This window comes from Marmota monax, unplaced genomic scaffold, assembly GCF_021218885.2.
Source record: "Marmota monax isolate L192 unplaced genomic scaffold, Marmota_monax_Labrador192_F-V1.1 WCK01_AAM20220418_F8-fsc00249, whole genome shotgun sequence".
Taxonomy (NCBI): Eukaryota; Metazoa; Chordata; class Mammalia; order Rodentia; family Sciuridae; genus Marmota; species Marmota monax.
In genome coordinates, this window is record NW_026694242.1 from 465,687 (window position 1) to 485,196 (window position 19,510).

General features: G+C 41.9%; 1 protein-coding gene across 1 annotated transcript in view; it reads right to left on the reverse strand.

Moving 5' to 3' along the window:
• Positions 1–331: 331 nt before the first annotated feature.
• LOC124108465 (zinc finger protein 433) overlaps positions 332–19,510 on the reverse strand; it is a 53,842-nt gene continuing 34,663 nt past the window's right edge. The window contains exons 3-4 of the mRNA XM_058586217.1: positions 6,496–6,556; positions 332–5,924 (exon numbers count right to left, since the gene is read on the reverse strand). Coding sequence (XP_058442200.1) covers positions 2,165–5,924; positions 6,496–6,556 — 3,821 coding nt within the window. The 3' untranslated portion in view covers positions 332–2,164. The remainder of the gene's footprint in view (positions 5,925–6,495; positions 6,557–19,510) is intronic.

Consider the following 19,510-nt stretch of genomic DNA (forward strand, 5'->3'; position numbering starts at 1 on the left):
AGGTACTCTAAACACAGAGAGAAATCAAGCCTGGGTTTTCTGCATATTCCACCTAAGTATCATTCATGGGGAGAAAACCTAAACTGGATGTAGTTTTTTTAAAAAAAATTCACTGGTATAAAAGACCTTTAAGAAGGAAGAGATCAGCTGCAATTGTGGAGGAAACACCTGCAGAGCTGCATCTGCTAATGTGGTTATCAGTGGGGTCCACACTCACAGCAGCAGCAAACTCACCACCTGAGCCACGGAGCATTCAATGCTAGAATGCCTGCCTAGCATGCACAAGGCAGGATTCGGTCCCCAGAACTGGGAAAAGAAAAGAGAAAGCAACTCAAGTATAGGGCAAAATATATTTTGAGAAAGTGCCTCTCCAAACAATATACACAAATGATATTATCTTATAATGCTCTTTAATGTGCCTACATACAGCACAATACATGAGCCTTAGAACAAGCACAAGTGACAAGTGTGATGGTCCCAGAGTCATCAATAGATCAATAAGCAATCAAGGAAAAGGAAGAGGCCAGCTGCAGGGTACACAGACACATCCCGATGGTCCCAGCTGCCAGCCTCACCCCATATCAAAAAATAACAATTAAAAGGATTGTGGAGAAACTCAGTGGTAGAGCACTCCTGGGTGAAATCTGAACAAAGAAAGAGAAGAAAGAAGTTCAGAAGAGCCATTTCACCAATCTGTACCAAAGCCTGGAGTGGAGAGGCCTAAACTAACATACACAATATGTAATGAAACATTAGACTCAAAAGACTTAAGATACAGGAAAATGGAATCTAACAATAAGAGAGATTTAACCCAGAAAAACATATTGCTTTCAAATCTTCATGCTGATGCAATGCGCCTCTCCAACCCAGGGTGCAGTTTTGTTACCTCTGAATAGATTTAAAAAAAAAAAAAAGAAAGAAAGAAAAAAGAAATGAAGGCACACACCATTTTCAAACACCTACACTGGTTTTCTCAAAATAAATAAATAAAATGAAATAAAATAAAATTTTCCTCAAGTCTGAACAAGTTCAAATGGATCTGAAACAAGCAAAGTTCTCACCACATTTCTACATACAGGGCTTTTCTCCAGTGTGATTGCTTAAATGCTGTTCAAAGGGAACTGGAAAGTTGAAAGTGTTACTGCAATTTTTAAAGATAGAAAAAGGATTTTCACAGATGTGAATTCTTTTATGCCTTTGGAGAAAACTCTGAAATCTGAATACTGCCCCACATGGCTTATCCTCAGCATTTTCTACAGTATGACTCCTTTCATACAACTGAACAAAACTAGAACGGCTGAACCCTTTATATATCTTACTTGCATAGGATTTATTCTTTTTATTCCAAAACGATATTCCCAGTCCTTAGGAAAAAAAATGAGAAAACTAGTAGATTTCCCACATTTCTCACATTCACAGGGCTTCTCTGCATGAGTGTTTTCATATATAAGAAAGGAAACGAAGCTGACAGAATGTAGCAAATCCCCTAAACTCAGAGGGTTTGTTTTTCAATGTGAGTGAAATGGCTTTGAAGGCAACAGGGAAAATGGAATGATTTGTGATATTTTTCACATTTAAAGAGTTATTCAGTTGGATGTGGTGGTGTATGCCTTTAATTCCCGAGACTCGAGAGGCTGATTCTGAAGAATCAATGTTGGAGGGTAGCCTCAGCACCTTAGGAAGACCCTAAGAAACTCAGCAAGTCCCTGTCTCAAAATAAAAAGTAAAAAGGAACTGGAATGCAGCTCACTGGTAGAGCACCACCAGACTAAATCCCCAGTGGATCGATTGATGATCGATCTCTATCTCACACACACACACATACACACAAACACACACACACATTTTCAGCACTGTGAGCCCCTCTTGTCTTTGAGGATGACATGAAATATTGATTTACCATATTTCACATTCAAAGGATTTTTCTCCAGTAAACTCCCTACATGTATATGAGTGAAACAGTGATAACACAAGAGTTTACCAATTGTTTTCATGCATACGATTTCTATGCAGTATGTGTTTTTTCACATGTGTGAAGCAGACAAGATGTGGCAAAGGCTTCTCCACGTTGTTGACATTCATTGGGCTTCTCTCCAGTATACATTCTTCCATGTCTGTGAATGTCATTGGATCTAGCAAAGGCTTTGCCACACTGCTTACATTCTTAGGGCTTCTCTCCAGTATGAGTTTGTTCATGTGAGTGAAGGTAAGAGGACTGAGTGAAGGCTTTGCCACACTGCTTACATTCATAGGGCTTCTCTCCAGTATGAGTGTATTTATGCATCCGAAGGTAAAAGGCAGTAGTGTAGGCTTTTCCACATTGTTGACATTCATAGGGCTTCTCGCCAGTGTGTGTTCTTTCATGTCTGTTAAGCTGATAGGATATAGCAAAGGCTTTTCCACATTGTTTGAATTCATAGGGCTTCTCTCCAGTATGTGTTCTTCCATGTTTCTGAAGCTGACGGGATGTAGCAAAGGCTTTGCCACACTGCTTACATTCATAGGGCTTCTCTCCAGTGTGTGTTCTTCCATGAATCTGAAGTTGACTAGATCTAGCAAAGGCTTTTCCACACTGCTTACATTCATAGGGCTTCTCTCCAGTGTGTGTTCTTCCATGAATCTGAAGGTAACTAGAACTAGCAAAGGCTTTTCCACACTGCTTACATTCATAAGGCTTCTCTCCAGTATGTGTTCTTCCATGTGCATGAAGCTGATGGGACAGAGCAAAGGCTTTTCCACATTCTTTGCATTCATAAGGCTTCTCTCCAGTATGTGTTCTTCCATGTGCATGAAGCTGACTGGATGTAGCAAAGGCTTTTCCACATTGTTTGAATTCATAGGGCTTCTCTCCAGTGTGTGTTCTTCCATGAATCTGAAGGTGACTAGATCTAGCATAGGCTTTTCCACACTGCTTACATTCATAGGGCTTCTCTCCAGTGTGTGTTCTTCCATGAATCTGAAGGTGACTAGATCTGGCAAAGGCTTTTCCACACTGCTTACATTCATAGGGCTTCTCTCCAGTGTGTGTTCTTTCATGAATATTAAGGTAACTAGAACTAGAAAAGGCTTTTCCACAATGCTTACATTCATAAGGCTTCTCTCCAGTATGTGTTCTTCCATGTGCATGAAGCTGACTGGATGTAGCAAAGGCTTTTCCACATTGTTTGCATTCATAAGGCTTCTCTCCAGTATGTGTTCTTCCATGTTTCTGAAGCTGACGGGATGTAGCAAAGGCTTTGCCACACTGCTTACATACATAGGGCTTCTCTCCAGTATGAGTTCTTTCATGTATGTGAAGGTCACCAGATCTACCAAAGGCTTTGCCACACTGCCTACATACAAAGGGCTTCTCTCCAGTATGAGTTCTTTCATGTATGTGAAGGTAACCAGAACTAGCAAAGGCTTTGCCACACTGCTTACATTCATACGGCTTCTCTCCAGTATGCACTCTTCCATGTCTTTGAAGTTTAAAAGAACTAGCAAAAGCTTTGCCACACTGCTTACAATCATAGGGCTTCTCTACAGTATGAGTTTGTTCATGTGAGTGAAGGTGAGAGGACTGAGTGAAGGCTTTCCCACACCGCTTACATTCATAGGGCCTCTTTCCAGTATGAGTTCGTTTATGTATCTGAAGGCAATAGGCAGCAGTAAAGGCTTTTCCACATTGTTCACACTCATAGGGCTTTTCTCCGGTATGCATTCTTCCATGTATGTGAAGACGACGGGATGAAGCAAATGTTTTTCCACATTGTTGACATCCAAAGGGTTTCTTTCTAGTATGTGTTCTTTCATGAATCTGAATGTAACTAGATCTAGCAAAGGCTTTTCCACACTGCTTACATTCATAGGGCTTCTCTCCAGTGTGTGTTCTTCCATGAATCTGAAGGTGACTAGATCTAGCAAAGGCTTTGCCACACTGCTTACATTCATAGGGCTTCTCTCCAGTGTGTGTTCTTCCATGAATCTGAAGGTGACTAGAACTAGAAAAGGCTTTTCCACACTGCTTACATTCATAAGGCTTCTCTCCAGTATGTGTTCTTCCATGTGCGTGAATCTGATGCGATGCAGCAAAGGATTTTCCACATTGTTTGCATTCATAAGGCTTCTCTCCACTATGTGTTCTTCCATGTGTATGAAGCTGACGGGATGCAGCAAAGGCTTTTCCACACTGCTTACATACATAGGGCTTCTCTCCAGTATGAGTTCTTCCATGTGTGTGAAGGTCACAAGATCTAGGAAAGGCTTTTCCACACTGCTTACATACATAGGGCTTCTCTCCAGTATGAGTTCTTTCATGTGTGTGAAGGTCACCAGATCTAGCAAAGGCTTTTCCACATTGTTGACATTCATAGGGCTTCTCTCCAGTATGTGTTCTTCCATGTCTCTTAAGCTCATAGGATGTAGTAAAGGCTTTTCCACATTGTTTGCATTCATAGGGCTTCTCTCCAGTATGTATTCTTCCATGTGTATGAAGCAGACGGGATGTAGCAAAGGCTTTCCCACACTGCGTACATTCATAGGGCTTCTCGCCAGTGTGTGTTCTTCCATGAATCTGAACGTAACTAGAACTAGCAAAGGCTTTGCCACACTGCTTACATTCATAGGGCTTCTCTCCAGTGTGTGTTCTTCCATGAATCTGAAGGTGACTAGATCTAGCAAAGGCTTTTCCACACTGCTTACATTCATAGGGCTTCTCTCCAGTGTGTGTTCTTCCATGAATCTGAAGGTGACTAGATCTAGCAAAGGCTTTGCCACACTGCTTACATTCATAGGGCTTCTCTCCAGTGTGTGTTCTTCCATGAATCTGAAGGTGACTAGATCTAGCAAAGGCTTTTCCACACTGCTTACATTCATAGGGCTTCTCTCCAGTGTGTGTTCTTTCATGAATGTTAAGGTAACTAGAACTAGAAAAGGCTTTTCCACAATGCTTACATTCATAAGGCTTCTCTCCAGTATGTGTTCTTCCATGTGCGTGAAGCTGATGGGATGCAGCAAAGGCTTTTCCACACTGCTTACATACATAGGGCTTCTCTCCAGTATGAGTTCTTTCATGTGTGTGAAGGTCACCAGATCTAGCAAAGGCTTTTCCACATTGTTGACATTCATAGGGCTTCTCTCCAGTATGTGTTCTTCCATGTCTCTTAAGCTCATAGGATGCAGTAAAGGCTTTTCCACATTGTTTGCATTCATAAGGCTTCTCTCCAGTATGTATTCTTCCATGTGTATGAAGCAGACAGGATGTAGCAAAGGCTTTCCCACACTGCGTACATTCATAGGGCTTCTCTCCAGTGTGAGTTCTTTCATGTACATGAAGGTCACCAGATCTACCAAAGGCTTTGCCACACTGCTTACATTCATAGGGCTTCTCTCCAGTATGTGTTTTCTGATGTCTTCTAAGTAATCTGGGATAAGCAAAGTCTTTCCCACATACCTTACATTTGAAATGTGCATTCCCCGTGTGTGTGATCCTGTGCTTTTGAAGACTTGGGTGTGAAATAAAGGTTCGACCATCTTGTTTACATTCATAGAGTTTCTCTCCAGAATGAGTTCTTTCATGTCTTCTAAATAAAGAGGAGAAATGAAAGGCTTTCCCACATACCTCACATTGAAAAGGTTTACTTCCACTGTGTGTTATCATGTGTCTTTGAACACCTGGGAGAGAAGAAGAGGCTTCACCACATTGTTGACATTCATAGGGTTGCCACCCAGTATGAGTTTCTTCATGTCTTTGAATGTCACTGGAACAACTGATGACTTTCCCACATACTGTATTTTCATGTGGTCTATCTCCAGTTTGGAACAACATTTGTGTGTGAACACTTTTCAGAGAAACCACAGATTTCCTATATTGTTTAAATTCACATGGCTTCTCTTCACATTCCTCATGCTTATAGTATTTCTGTCCAGAGTGAGATGTGATGTGCCTATGAAGGAATGAAGGACATATGAAATCTTTTGCACACATAATGAAGTCACATGGATTTACTCTATTAAAATTTTTCTTTGTTTCATTAAGAATTGGAATCAATTTGAAGCTTTCCCCACACTATTCTGTGGGGAAAGTTTGAAGTTTACCATAGGACTTCTTTGAAGAAGAAGTGACCAGCACATAATTGATACCTAACTCATTCACAATTTTCTATTTATTTATAGGTCTTTACATTTCTACCAACATCAGGTAAAGGCTAGATTTTCTGACTTGTTAAAGTTGCCTGAAAATAAAGAGATTGAAAGGAAACAATCCTTTGCAACACACCTTCTCTGGCTATTATTCACATACTGATATTCACATATGCAATTTCATAGTACTTTTTGCATGTCAAATACTTTGAAAAGACTGAATACCTGTTACAGATAAGTATATATTTCTGGTTAAAAAAATATTATAAGAATAAATACATTTCACATTATGCATACTTCTTCGGTTGGATTGCTTTAAAAATTTTATGACAGTTCTCAGATTCCCTCACAAATTCCTCTTGTGAGTACAGTTACCTTAGGTTGCTTCCAGAGCTTTCAATCTGATCTTCAGTGGTCCTGTATTCCCACTTGTTTCCTAAAATGAGAGAACATAACAATCTTTATGAATATTTAGGAGCTAGAAATGCTTTGCCAAATTTTAGGTGCCATTTATGCTTCAATAATTCACCAACTGATTTCCTTTTCACCTTCTACATAAATGACCAAAATATTAAACATGAGTTCTCTATTTGATTAATTTTAAAACCAACATTATTACCTATACAAGCCAGGATTCTGAGGACTTCCAGCATCACATCTCTGTAAAGGTTCTTCTGGGAAGCATCCAGAAAAGACCACTCCTCCTTGGTGAAGTTCACAGCCACATCCTCAAAGGTCACTGAGATCTAAAATATCCCACAAATGTATAGTGAAGGCCAGAAGAGAATGACAGCATGAGAAATCTGCACTCAACATGCATGATGTTCACATGATTCCCTGGCCTCCTGATTAATTCCATGATTTGGTCCATCAAATCTTTACTGCACTCAATTTCTTACACCCATTCCAACACTAGAAATTGGCTACTCAGAAGGCAAACATCATAGTGATTTATACCCTTCCTTTGGTGAGTTCACAGGAAGTAAGACAGACTCCCAGATCACTCCTAACTTCTTTAATGGTTGCACCTCTGTTACATGTCCTAGAAATGTCCTGTGTGGTACAGAGCTAATATAAACACTCCTGATAGGACTTATCTTTAGAAAAGAAAGGTGATGAGTAGAAAAATGCAGGAATCATGAAACTAAGCATTTGAGAGAGATTCTGCCAACTACAGTGGCTGCCAGTACCTACAAGGTTAATATAGGCAACATGGTATTTACTGATGTCTTGTTTCCTCTGAAAGTCTATTGTTCCATACTTAAAGAAATGCCTAGAACCAGCCCACACTCCCACCCTCTGGGCATGGGGTCACTAAGGAGATTCCTTCATAGACAACATTTAGACAACATTTCACACAGCTGGTCACAATGTGTTAACTGGAGACTGAGCTCATTCTGTGTGATTACACTAAGAACAACTGGAAGTTTGCAGGTGCTGTACTCCAGAACAAATTTAGTCAACTAGCTTACTATTAAAGGACCAAAACAAACATGAGTTCTCTATTTGATTAATTTATTTATTAATAAACACAACAATTTGATAATTTCTTGTGGTTACTGTCAAACCAGAATGGGGTAAGTGGAAAGATGGCCCGTGTCTTAGAAATAACTCAATGACCCAAAAATGTCACCAAGGGCTGGAGATGTGGCTCAAGCAGTAGCGTGCTTGCCTGGCATGCGTGCGGCCCGGGTTTGATCCTCAGCACCACATACAAACAAAGATGTTGTGTCCACCGAATACTAAAAAATAAATATTAAAAAGATTCTCTTCTCTCTCTCTCTAAAAAAAAAAAAAAAAAAAAAACTCACCTTGTCCAAACAACAGCCTTACAAAGTTTTATAACTCGCAAAACAATCTTCTTAATAAACAGCAAGCACTACTTTTCTAAGTCTCACTGCAACAATGAATGTCCAATGATTGTCAAACTCTTCTTAACAGCAGCCGAATCACTACCATAATATACAGTCATGAGACATATACCAATGTTCTGCTCAAGGACATTTTGATCAAGGTTGGGCCACATATGCAATGGTTGTCTGTGGTGAAACAGATTCATTGTGCCTGTAGCAATGGTGGTGCAAACAAACCTAAGGCAGAAGCTCTTCCACAGTGTGGTAAAGCAACAAGTTTGTAGCCCAGGATTCTGAACTATCCCACACAGTCTGGGTGTGAAAGAGGCCACCATTCACATCTGTAAGCATGCTATGATGTCTGCACCGTGAAGGACAGACAAAAAGGAAATGTCCCTGCCACTTACACAGAAGCATACTCAAAGACTGAAAACATACAGAACCACCCCAAACAACGAAGAATCCAAAATTACCCTCAGAGACATCAGCCCAACTCTGTCAGGACAATGATGCAGACAGGAGGGCTTCATGGACCTTCAACCAAACGGGAAGCACACTGAGGTCTCAGGATCACAGCAACACTCTACAGGACATAAACCATACCCCTACAAGTGCACCGCCAGTGAAATCCCATGTATGCTCAAAGAACATGAGAGCTAAAGCAGAAATCAGATCAGAAGAAGCTGAAAGGCCTCCAGGGAAGGGGACATGAAACACAGGGCTCTGAACAGACACAGGACAAAGAGGTGACTCAAGAGAAAAGGTAACCATTTTGAAAGAAAAAAATGTAAAAGTCCATCATAGGAAATTCATAGAGAACACCAGAGGTGGCACTGTATTGGTATCTAAGTCATCCAACACACATTTCAGAAAAGAAGAGCTAAAAGCAACCAATGAAACTGCCACTTCAGAAAACCAGAGAAAGAAGAACAAGGTAAACCTAAATTAACCACAGGGAGGTAACAGAGAAGGTGTTGATGAAACCACAATTTGGAAATCCGCAGTCTGCAAATCAAGTTCTTCATGAACATCAGCATCACTGATTAACTGACAAAAGGCTAAGAATACAGAGGACAGGGACTGGGGTTGTGGCTTGCCTAGTGCTTGGGAGAAACTGGGTTCAATCCTCACTGCCACATAAAAAGAAAGAAATAAAACTGTAAAATATACAATAACATTAAAGAAAAAAGCATCGAGGACTGAAAACCTACTAACAGATTTAAAAATGTCATCATCAACAATGCATTGGGACTTCAAGATTCTCATAAACCTGCTTGACACAAATTAGACAACTGCAGAAACTGGACCATTTCTTTGAGAGAGACAATCTCCTACAACTTACACACAAGGGGAAATACACAAAACAGATGAGCCCATGGCTGCTGAAAAAAACAGACTCAATAACTAATTACTTCCCAAAAAGGCAAGGCAAGGCTCTGACATCTCAAACGGGCTTCCATGAGGCACATAAGAACTGCCACCAGTTTTCTACTTTTTTTCCAGAACATAAAAGCTGAGTTAACACCTCCTAAGTCTTCCTGAGGCATAAGTTACCATATTATCCAAATTAAATAGATAAAGAAAAGTATTAAATAGAAAAGAAGACTATGAAGCATGCTCATAATCATAAATGCAAAATTGAATCATAAATGCAAAAAACTGTACAATTAACTCATCACACTCCAGGTGTCTATGCAAATGATGTGAAAATTATGGGCACAGGAACCCTCACTGCAGTGACTACAGCAGCCATATCCAGAACGGCCCAAAGCTAGATGCAAGGAAGATGCACCTTTCAATACTGAATGGACAAGCTGCAGTTTAACCACACCAAAGAGCATCACCCAGAAAATGAGCTCTCAGCCTGGAAAGATACAGCACCCTTAAAGGCAGACAGGTAAGTGAGAGAAGCCAGTTTGAAATGGCCAAGTGCAGGAAGATTCCAAGTCAAGAACATTCTGGAAAAGACAACATTAGAGATGCACTAGCAGAACTGATGGGTGTCAGGGACTTAGGGAGCAGAGAGGGAGGAAGGAATGAGGAGGAGTGATGGACAGGTGGAACACTGGATTCCCAGAGCAGTGAAACTCTTCTGTATGACATTATCTTGTATACGACGTGACACACACAATCACATCACAAGGAAGAGGAACCCTAAAGTAAAGGATGAACTTTGGCTTATCCTAAATGTTGCTTCATCCATTCTCTTTATCAAATGTTCAACATGGGTTTAGTAACTAACAAACACCCTACACCAATGCAATATGTTGAAAACAGTGGAGACTATCAGCTGGAGAAAAGGGGTATTTGATACTATGTGTAATGGCACATTTAATTGTTACCTTGATTGGATTAAAAGATGCCAATGATTAATGAGCTTCTGGATGTGTCCATGAGGGTATGTCTACAAATGATTGGCATATGGGATAGTGAGCCAAACTGGAGAACCTCCTTAAACTATGCCGCACCATCCAATAGGACGGTGTCTTGGGTGGAACAAAATTCTTCACTCTCCCAAAGTGGACTCTACCAGTGATTCTCTAGTGAGTTTCCAGAATCTTTGGTCTGGACTAAGGCAGCACCATTGATCCCCCTTGTTCTCAGGCTTCAGCCTCTGGGACTCTGCATCTACTACTTCTCAAGCTCTCCAGCCTGCAGATGGACACTCTGGACATCCACCTTCGGGTCAAGTAGGCCAATCTAATGAATCCCCTTTGATAATCATACTTCCTCTTGATACTTTTCCTCTGGAGAACACTGACTAATAAACTATGTAAGCCTAAAATTGCTCATAAAAACAAAGTTTATCTAATAAATAAACTATCAAGCCATGAAGTTTTAAAAATGTATACATAACAAACAATATTAATATGCTAAATACCTTTTTCATAATAATGCAAAAATAAAGCAAAGAGGAAGAGTTGTAGTTACAAATTTCAAAAGTATGAACAAAAGCAAGAAAACTGATTTTCAATACTATTTTCATCTGGAAAGAAATTGGATGATAAGTCTTCAAAACTCATTCCAACTGCTGGTGTAGTGGTGTGCACCTGTAATTTCAGCCACTAGGGAGGTCAAGGCAGGGAAATGGCAAAAGTTTGAGGCCTGTCTCAGCAACATAGCAAGACACTCAGAAATTCAGTGAGACTAAATTTTTATTTTATCAAAAATAAAAGGGGCTCTGGGACTGTAGCTGAGTGGCAGACCACTTGCTAACATGTGTGAGACACGGGGTATGATCCTCAGCACCACAGAAAAATAAATAAAATAAAGGTATTCTATCCATCTACAACTATACAAAATATTTTTTTAAAAAAAGAAAAGAAATAAATAAGAAGAAGGGCTGAGGATGTGCTCAGTGGTCGAGTGCCTGTAGGTTTATTCCCCAGTAAAACACCTGCCTACCTCCAGAACGTTGCTCACAAATTGAAATTTTTTTCTGGAAGATAACTAAGCATGAGCATGTCCATGGCATCAATTCCCAGCACTCAATAAGTAAGCAAATAAATAAAGAACAGTCTACAATACCAATTCTCTTGGGCTGGAGAGTAGCTTGGTAAAATACATGGAATGAGAGATAAAAACGATTATGATACAAAAGGTACACAATTAGAGGCATAAAAACACAACAAAATCAGTAGAAAGACACCACACTTTCTCACAAAGAAGATTGAATGTTCCCATGATCTAAACTCTCTGAAAAAACACTGAGCTTTTCAGCAAATTCTGTGAAATTTAGGGCATGCTTTACTGTATTTTGGACGTAAACTTAAGAAAAACTATATCTAAACATGGAAATAGGAGGGTTGGGATTCTGGCTCAGCAGTAGAGTGCTTGCCGAGCACATGAGAGACCCTAGGTTTGATCCTCAGCACCACATAGAAATAAATAAATAGGTATTGTGTCCAACAACAGCAACAACAAAAAATAGTTTTCAAAAAATTGGAAACAGTAAACTGTATCTAACACCAGGCAAAATGTTGTACATGACAGAGAGAATACAAAGAGCATTTATATTACTCCCAGGTTTCATAAGCTAAAAGGCTAGCTCCCAAAGCGGTGGCCCTACGAGGAGGCAGTTGGGAGGGAACAGGAATTAGGTGACATGGTGAGGGGATCAGCACCCTTACTTAGACACATGGATCTCTCCTTTGCAGAAAACAGGTGTCATTTTCTCTTTCACTGATATTCAGTGATTAAATGATTACAGTTGGGTATTCAAGGCATTGCCAAAATTATCCTTAAAAATTACAATGAAGACGGGTGTGATGGTGCACACCTGTAACCCCAGTGGCCCTAGATGATATAGCAAGACTCTGTCTCAAAATAAAGAATCTAAAAGGGGCTGGTGGTTAAGCACCTCTGGGTTCCATTCCTGATAACAAAAAAACACACAGTTAACATGAACCTGCCACGTTAGGACAACAACAGTGAAAAACTGTCATCCTTTGTCAAATTCATCACCTTGTGAAGGACAGATACTAGTTTTCATGAAATCACATTCATAAATTTATCCACCACTATTTTTGTAGAATTGGACTCAAATTCTGCAGCAATAATGTAAGACAGAGTTTCTCTGTATCTTACGTGGTATTTTGGAATCTAGAGTTGGATTTCAATTTGAAATCATGAAAAGACAAATTTGAATCTTACAAACTTTCTATACATACTCAGGGGTAGCAAAAGGTAAATTAGGTAATTAGATGTTTTCTTTTTCTTTTTCTCTTTTTTCTTTTTTGTTTGATGCCCCCAAGATGAAACCCAGAGATATTTTACTACTGAGCCACATCCCCAGTCATTTTTATATTTTATTTTGAGACGCAGTCTCACCAGGTTGCATAAGGCCTCACTAAGTTGCTAAGGCTGTCCTCAAATTTGAAACACTCCTGTCTCAGCCTCTGGAGCAGGAAGGATCACAGGTGTGCACCATTGTATCTGGCTGTAAGTTAGGATTTTTAACCAAAAAAAAAAAAAAAAAAAAAGCTGGATTTTAATCCACCTCTCTCTTGCCTCTTTAATAATAGTCCATCCCATTTGGCTCTGAATAAATAAACCTGGGCCTCAGATAAGTGAGCACATCATTTCAAAGTGATACACAGAAAGCTTTGGTGTTGAGAGAGCACAGATGTGTCAGGCTCAAGGGGCAGGAAAGGTCCCTGACAGCTGGGACATGATACCTCCTGGTCTTGCTCATGGAAAGCATCCAGGATCACCCTCCCAGGAACCTGGACCATGACTCCAGTCTATGAGGCTTTTCAGGTCTGCACAGCTCTGCCCTGGGGTGGGTGGTCCTTATGCTTTGGGAGAGCTTGTGCTCCTTCACACTGTGAGAGACTGAAAGGGCAGGAGTCACTGCTGACCTGGCCCCTCAGCACCCGCATCCACAGGCTGACTGTCCACCTGTCTCCAAGGAATGGGAACAGAGCTTGGGGAAAACTAGGTCCCAAGGAAGTAGCTGTTTAGATGAGGCCTTTTCCAGGAGATTCCTCAGCCCAGGGCCCCCAGCAGCTTCCCTGAGAGGCTGCACCCCACACCTCAGGCTGTCCTCTAGGAGGAGCTGACCCAGGGCCTGAAATTCTGTTCACCCTGCAAGGCACAGGGCAGCTGTGGGCACTCTGTGGCAGCTCCAGGAGAGGATAGTGGCTGAGGACATGGGACTCTGGGACGTGCCCAAAGGGAACCTCTGCCCAAGAAATCTGACATGGTGTCTACACCTAAGGAAGAAAAAAGAAAAAGCACAAGATTTTTACAGCTGTGAACTCAAGTTCTCTATACAGTTGCATCTCCATCAAAGAACCTTCAGAGTACTTGACTTTGCCTAACTAGACCACCATGAGGGTGGAAAGGCAGGGTTCTGTATGGAGAGCAAACACTATCTTGGGCTAATCCTAAGCTCTTCAATAGCCAATCATCTTAATTTCTGTATCACACCACAATCTCAAAACTTCTCAGAATATATCACTGACCTTACCAGACATCTCCAAAATCTACCAAAGCTCAGAATCCAATAGCAGACATACAGAAGAAATTTTATTTTTTTCTTCTGTACCCCACCAAACTGATGTTCCTACCAATGCAATTGGTTAATGCAGTGATACACAGTTTCTTTTATAAAAGTTCATGGAGACCAGGCACAGTGGCACACAACTGCATTCCCAGCAGCTTGAGAGGCTAACATAGGAGGATTGCTAAATTCAAAGCCAGACTCAGCAACTTAGTGAGACCATCAGGAACTTAGTGACATCATGTCTGAAAATACAATATAAAAAGGGCTGGGAATGTGCCTCAGTGTTTAAGTGCCCCTGGGTTCAATCCTTGGTATATTAGAAAAAAGAAAGAAAAAAGAAAAATAAAGAAAGAAAAAAAGAAAGAGAGAAAATAAAGAAGAAAGAAAAAAAAAGTGATATAATCTCTTCCAGGGAGGAACACACACATCATTCAGGGTAACTTGAATCCATGTTCCTTAGTATGGTAATTAATATTTGGGTTAAAATGAACTATTTTCTGTAGCTGTGGTTGTCGATGCCTTTAAACCCAACAGATTGGGAAGCTGAGGCAGGAGAATCACAACTTTCAGGTCAGGCTGGGCACCATAGCCAGATCCCTTCTGAAAATCATACTGAAAACAGCTGGGGATGAAGGACAGTAAAGGAATCAGACATTATTATAGTAGCATCCCCTTTTTTCACAAAAAAAAAAAATATTAACTGGGTTTCTCCAGAAATCTTCACCATGGCTAATTTTAGGACTCTCAACAAAAGAGTGTCCACAAAAAAGTTCAGTGTAGATAAACTTCCTATTTTTGTGTTGCCCTATTTTATTGGGCTGCTAGTCTGGAAGAAATCAGCACTCCAGGTGCTGGACTCCCCCTTACTAATTTTTTACACACTTGTATCCAGTATAGTACTTTGTAAAAATGTGCAAACAAGCCCTCTGGCCTTGAGCTAGGCTTCACAGAGAAGTCACCAACTAGGCTTCATGGTTACAGCTGGTGGGGGAAGAAAGAAAGGGGAGAAGAATCTCTCCCCTCCTCAGGTGCTGTCCTTGAAGGGTTAACTTGGCCAGAACAGAGAAACAAAAACCTGCTTTTATGTGTGTGATGTGACAACTTGACTATGATGACTCCACTTTGTGAACTCAGCCATGACACTCAAAAAGCTCATGACTGGGACTGTTTGTATACTTTTGCTCATGAAAATTCCCCAAGAACACAGAGTGATCTATGGGGCCAAATGGAGACTACCTGACCACAACTTTCAAGCTTGCTTACGTTGCCTGAACCCCCAAACTTCCCTTTTATGGTTTTTGTGCTTAAATATGGAGCCAACTGAAGGCAGGGGCACCACTCTGACCATCTCATTCTTTCGAGAGCAGAGTGTCTGCCACTGGCCAGCAATAAAGGCTTAACTGGAATGAGACTGTGTGGTCTGAGAGTTCTTTGGGGGTCCCGGTATTACAATGTGAACTTCTGAGTCCCTCCCCTTACATGATGGGAATAAAATTCTGAAACCACCTGAACTCGGGGTTCAGGGGATTGATGGATTCATTACAGCAAAAGCAGTGCCCTCTGAGACTGGCTGCAGCCAGATAAACCTGTTTCCAGCTACCTTAGTGCCTTACCTCCTTTGTCCCTACATCATGATTACCCCGTGTGCTTACCTAACTACAGGACTGGTGTGACTCTACATCATGGACTCTCAGAAAAGGGAGCAGTTATACTCGATTGATGTAGCCCAGGATTCCATATCCCTGGGATCTATAAACAACCCCCTTATTCCCTTTAAAGCAGTTATTTTGACCAAACACAAGGAAGTGTTAAGTGATCATTCTTTCCCCTCAAGGATAATATTCACAAATAGAAAACAAATGCTTTCAAAAGTGTTCTTCTTGCCAGGGACATTGGCACAAGCCTGTAATCCCAGATATGCGGGGAGGCTGAAGCAGGAGGATCACAAGTTGGAGGCCAGCCCAGCTTCCAAAACACATGGAAGGGAGGAAGGGAGGGGGGAAGGGAGGGGGGAAGGAAGATAGATTGATTCTTTCCAATATTTCACTAAGCGATAATGACAATTAGCAGACGGTGTCTATTTGAACCGAGTGGGAAGAAGGAATGTCTGGCTGAGCTGTGAGGTGGAGGGAAGGTGGCCTTTTAGAGGACAGGAAGCGCCTGCAATTTGGAGGACCTCCACTGGGGGGAGCTCCACTGGGAGAAGGAAGGTGCATTTATGGTCCTGCTTCCTACACGTTGGGAAAAGTGAGTGCGGGACACAGGGAGCAAAGTGGACACCTGGGAGCTGAGCCTCCCTTCCAAACCCAGGGAACCAGGGGACAGGGCCCAGGGCCACCCGACAGAGGCGACTCCGCGCGACACACAGCAGCTCACCCGCCCGCCGGGCCCCAAGGCAGGTGCTGACCGCCTACCTTCGGCAAACTCACCATTTTTGGCTTCTCTGGTGACCTGGCGTCCTCTGGAGGAAACTCCGGGTCCCCAAGATCCCCGAGAACACGGGCAGCGCAGTCACCTGGGTCCCTGGAGCAGAGAACAAGGGGCCTGGAGCAGGAGTAACCCAGTCGGTGAGGAAGAAAAGCCCGCGAGCTTGCGGAAGCCCGCCCTTCCCCTCCCTCTGCGCACTGATTGGACAGTTCCCCCCAGCCACCCGGATGGATGGCCTCCAGGCCCGCCTCGGCATCGTGACTGACAGCTAACATCATCCAATCACTGGCTGAAATTGGGTAGAGTGACAGATTCTTGGCCCCAGCCCTTTTCAGGAGGAGCTTCCCGGCTGTGCAGGGAACTAATCCAGGTGGGAAGCCTTGGCTTAGCCTCTGGGACAGAGGTGACACCTGGCGCTGAGCTATGCTTCAGCCATAGAGTGCTTTCCGAGCATGGGGAGGCCCTGGGTTTAACCTCAACACAAAAACAAAGCACAGCCACTCCAGGACGCTGAGGCTGGAGGAGCCCAAGGTCAGGTCTGCATCTGCAAACAGTGAGACCCTCTCTTAAAATGGAAAGGTGGGGATGGAGTTCAGAGGTAGGGGTCAAGCCCCATTGGGTTTGTTCCCCAGTACCTTAAAAAAGAAAGTACGATATTTTATTATATATAATATATATTATATATTTTTATAAAATATATATATTACATATTTTTATATATATAATATGTATTTTATATAGTATATTCTATATATAAAATAGATATTTTATATATTTTATACATATAATACATATATTATATATAATATATATATATTTCTCACACCAAGTACATCTAATCAGAATATTATACATTATATATATTATATATATATATATATATATATATTATATATATATAATATATATATTTTTCCCCAGCTGATGCGACCTCAAGCAACTTAGAAAGACAAGCTTTCCAAATTTTTGAAACACTATTTAAAGATATCATATATATGACCCATATATAATACCTAAAAATGAAAACAATTTGAAAACTATTTAGTAATTCTCCTCACCTCCTGGCCTCTGTTGCTTTGAGGAGGCTCCTGATCTATGAAAGGAAGCAATTGGGATTTGGCTCTGATGCTCAAGGCTCCATCCCCAGCAGAAAGGGTGGGGGAGGAAGGAGGGCAATCCTCTAGGGCAGCAATGAGCAGTGGAAATAAAATGGGTGCATTGTGCTTAGTGTAGATGTTCTACTTCGACTGTTAGGAAGCCTTCTGCAGAGATGTGACTCTGGTGACCCCACAGGTCTGGTCAGGTGTTCATCCAAAACCAAACAGAAAAGGTTATGATGCAAAGCAGGAAAGAAACTTTGACCAGTGCAGCTACACCAGGAAGACAAGGAAACCCTGTCCTTACCCTGTCTTCAGATGCTGACAAGGACTTTGAGATTTTATAGAAAGGGTAATCATAGGCATGTATGGATAGGGGAAATTGTATCTAGGATTTAGTATTATCTGTAGGATTTAAGCTTCAGGCATCTGTGGTCTTATAACTTGTCTGTGAGCTCACACTCACTTGCCCCCTTGACACATGTCACTCCATTGCACAGACTGACCACACTTTGTCAGGAGGAAGTCCCCCTCCAGTGTATTCTTTCCATGTCAAGGTTTTCAAGAAAAGCCACAAGCCCTAGGAAGCAACGTATCTCCAGTAGCTGACCCAGCACTCTCAGCATCCTGGGTTTCAACTGATAGTCCAACCAGAAAGAAACCAAATCCCTGCTCAGCTGGACCCATTAAATATGCATATAAACCATAAAAAAATGCCACTTGGGGCCAATACTGCCTGTCATGTCTATTCCCCTCTTGGAAATTAATACAATTTTATTCTCTACTCTCAAGTTGGGCTTTGTGAAGTCTTTCAATCCTGCTCACTGGCCCAAGTTCATTCTACCTAACAATATTGCCCATGGACTGGGGGGGGGGGCTATTGTGTAAAAAGTCCTATTCCCACAGGTGTGGCAAAGTGGACACATAGCTGCCCAGGGCGGAGAATTGAATTCCAGGTGCCTTTATTGTCCCCCATGGTAGAGATTGAATTGAGGGCAGGGGCACTTTGCCACTTAGCATCTCTTTTATCGTGGTTCAGAGAAGGAAGGTGTGAGCATAACTGTAATGGGCCTGAGAGAATAACTCCAGATGGTGACTCCAACCTACTATCAATCCAATGAAGAAGTTGACAAATCAGAGGGTTAGACCAAGCATGTTTGTTCATGCCTGTGATCCCAGAGGCTCAGGAGGCCGAGACAGGAGGATTGCTAGTTTCAATCTAGCATCAGCAAAAATGAGGTGCTAAGCAACTCAATGAGAGCCTGACTCTAAATAAAATACCAAACATGGCTGGGTATGAGAATATAGTATTTTGCCTTAAATGTAGAATTGAGACATAAGAAAGGCAACCTGAGGGCAAGGAGAGCAAAATGGAGAGTCACGTGTACAGCCTCAGACTGTGGATGTGGCAGATCCCGAATCCATGCACCTGAACCACCCTGGACACACAGGAGGTCGGGGAGGGGTCACCCTGACCAAGAGAGAAAGAAACAGTGTTGATTTAGGTAAAGTCAAAAGTGTCTACGTCCAAGATGCACTCAATCCAAGAAGACTTTCCTGGCACAAAAAGACAAAGGGAGTTGGGGACAACTAATGGTGTATTGCTTTATATACAAATATGTGGGGTTTTTGATACCAGGGATTTAACTGAGAGCTGCCTAACCACTGAGCCAAAATTCCAGCTCCTTTTTACTTTTACACAGGGTCTGGCTAAGTGGCTTAGGGCCTCCTGAAGCTGCAGAGGCTGGCTTCCAACTTGCAGTTTTCTTGCATTAACCTCCCAAACCACTGGGATTTCAGGCATGTGCCCCTCTGCCCTGCAGCATGCTTCTTTAAACAGCCCAGTGGGACACAGGGAAATGCAGGTGAAGATCTGGAAGTTGGTGCACCCCATAGTACTTTGCCAAAGAGGAACTGGGGTGGGAAGCGGGGACCCTTGTGAACCAGAGGATAGAATGCTGACTGCAACTTGCCTGTTCGCCCAGATGTTCCATCCTGAAAGACTC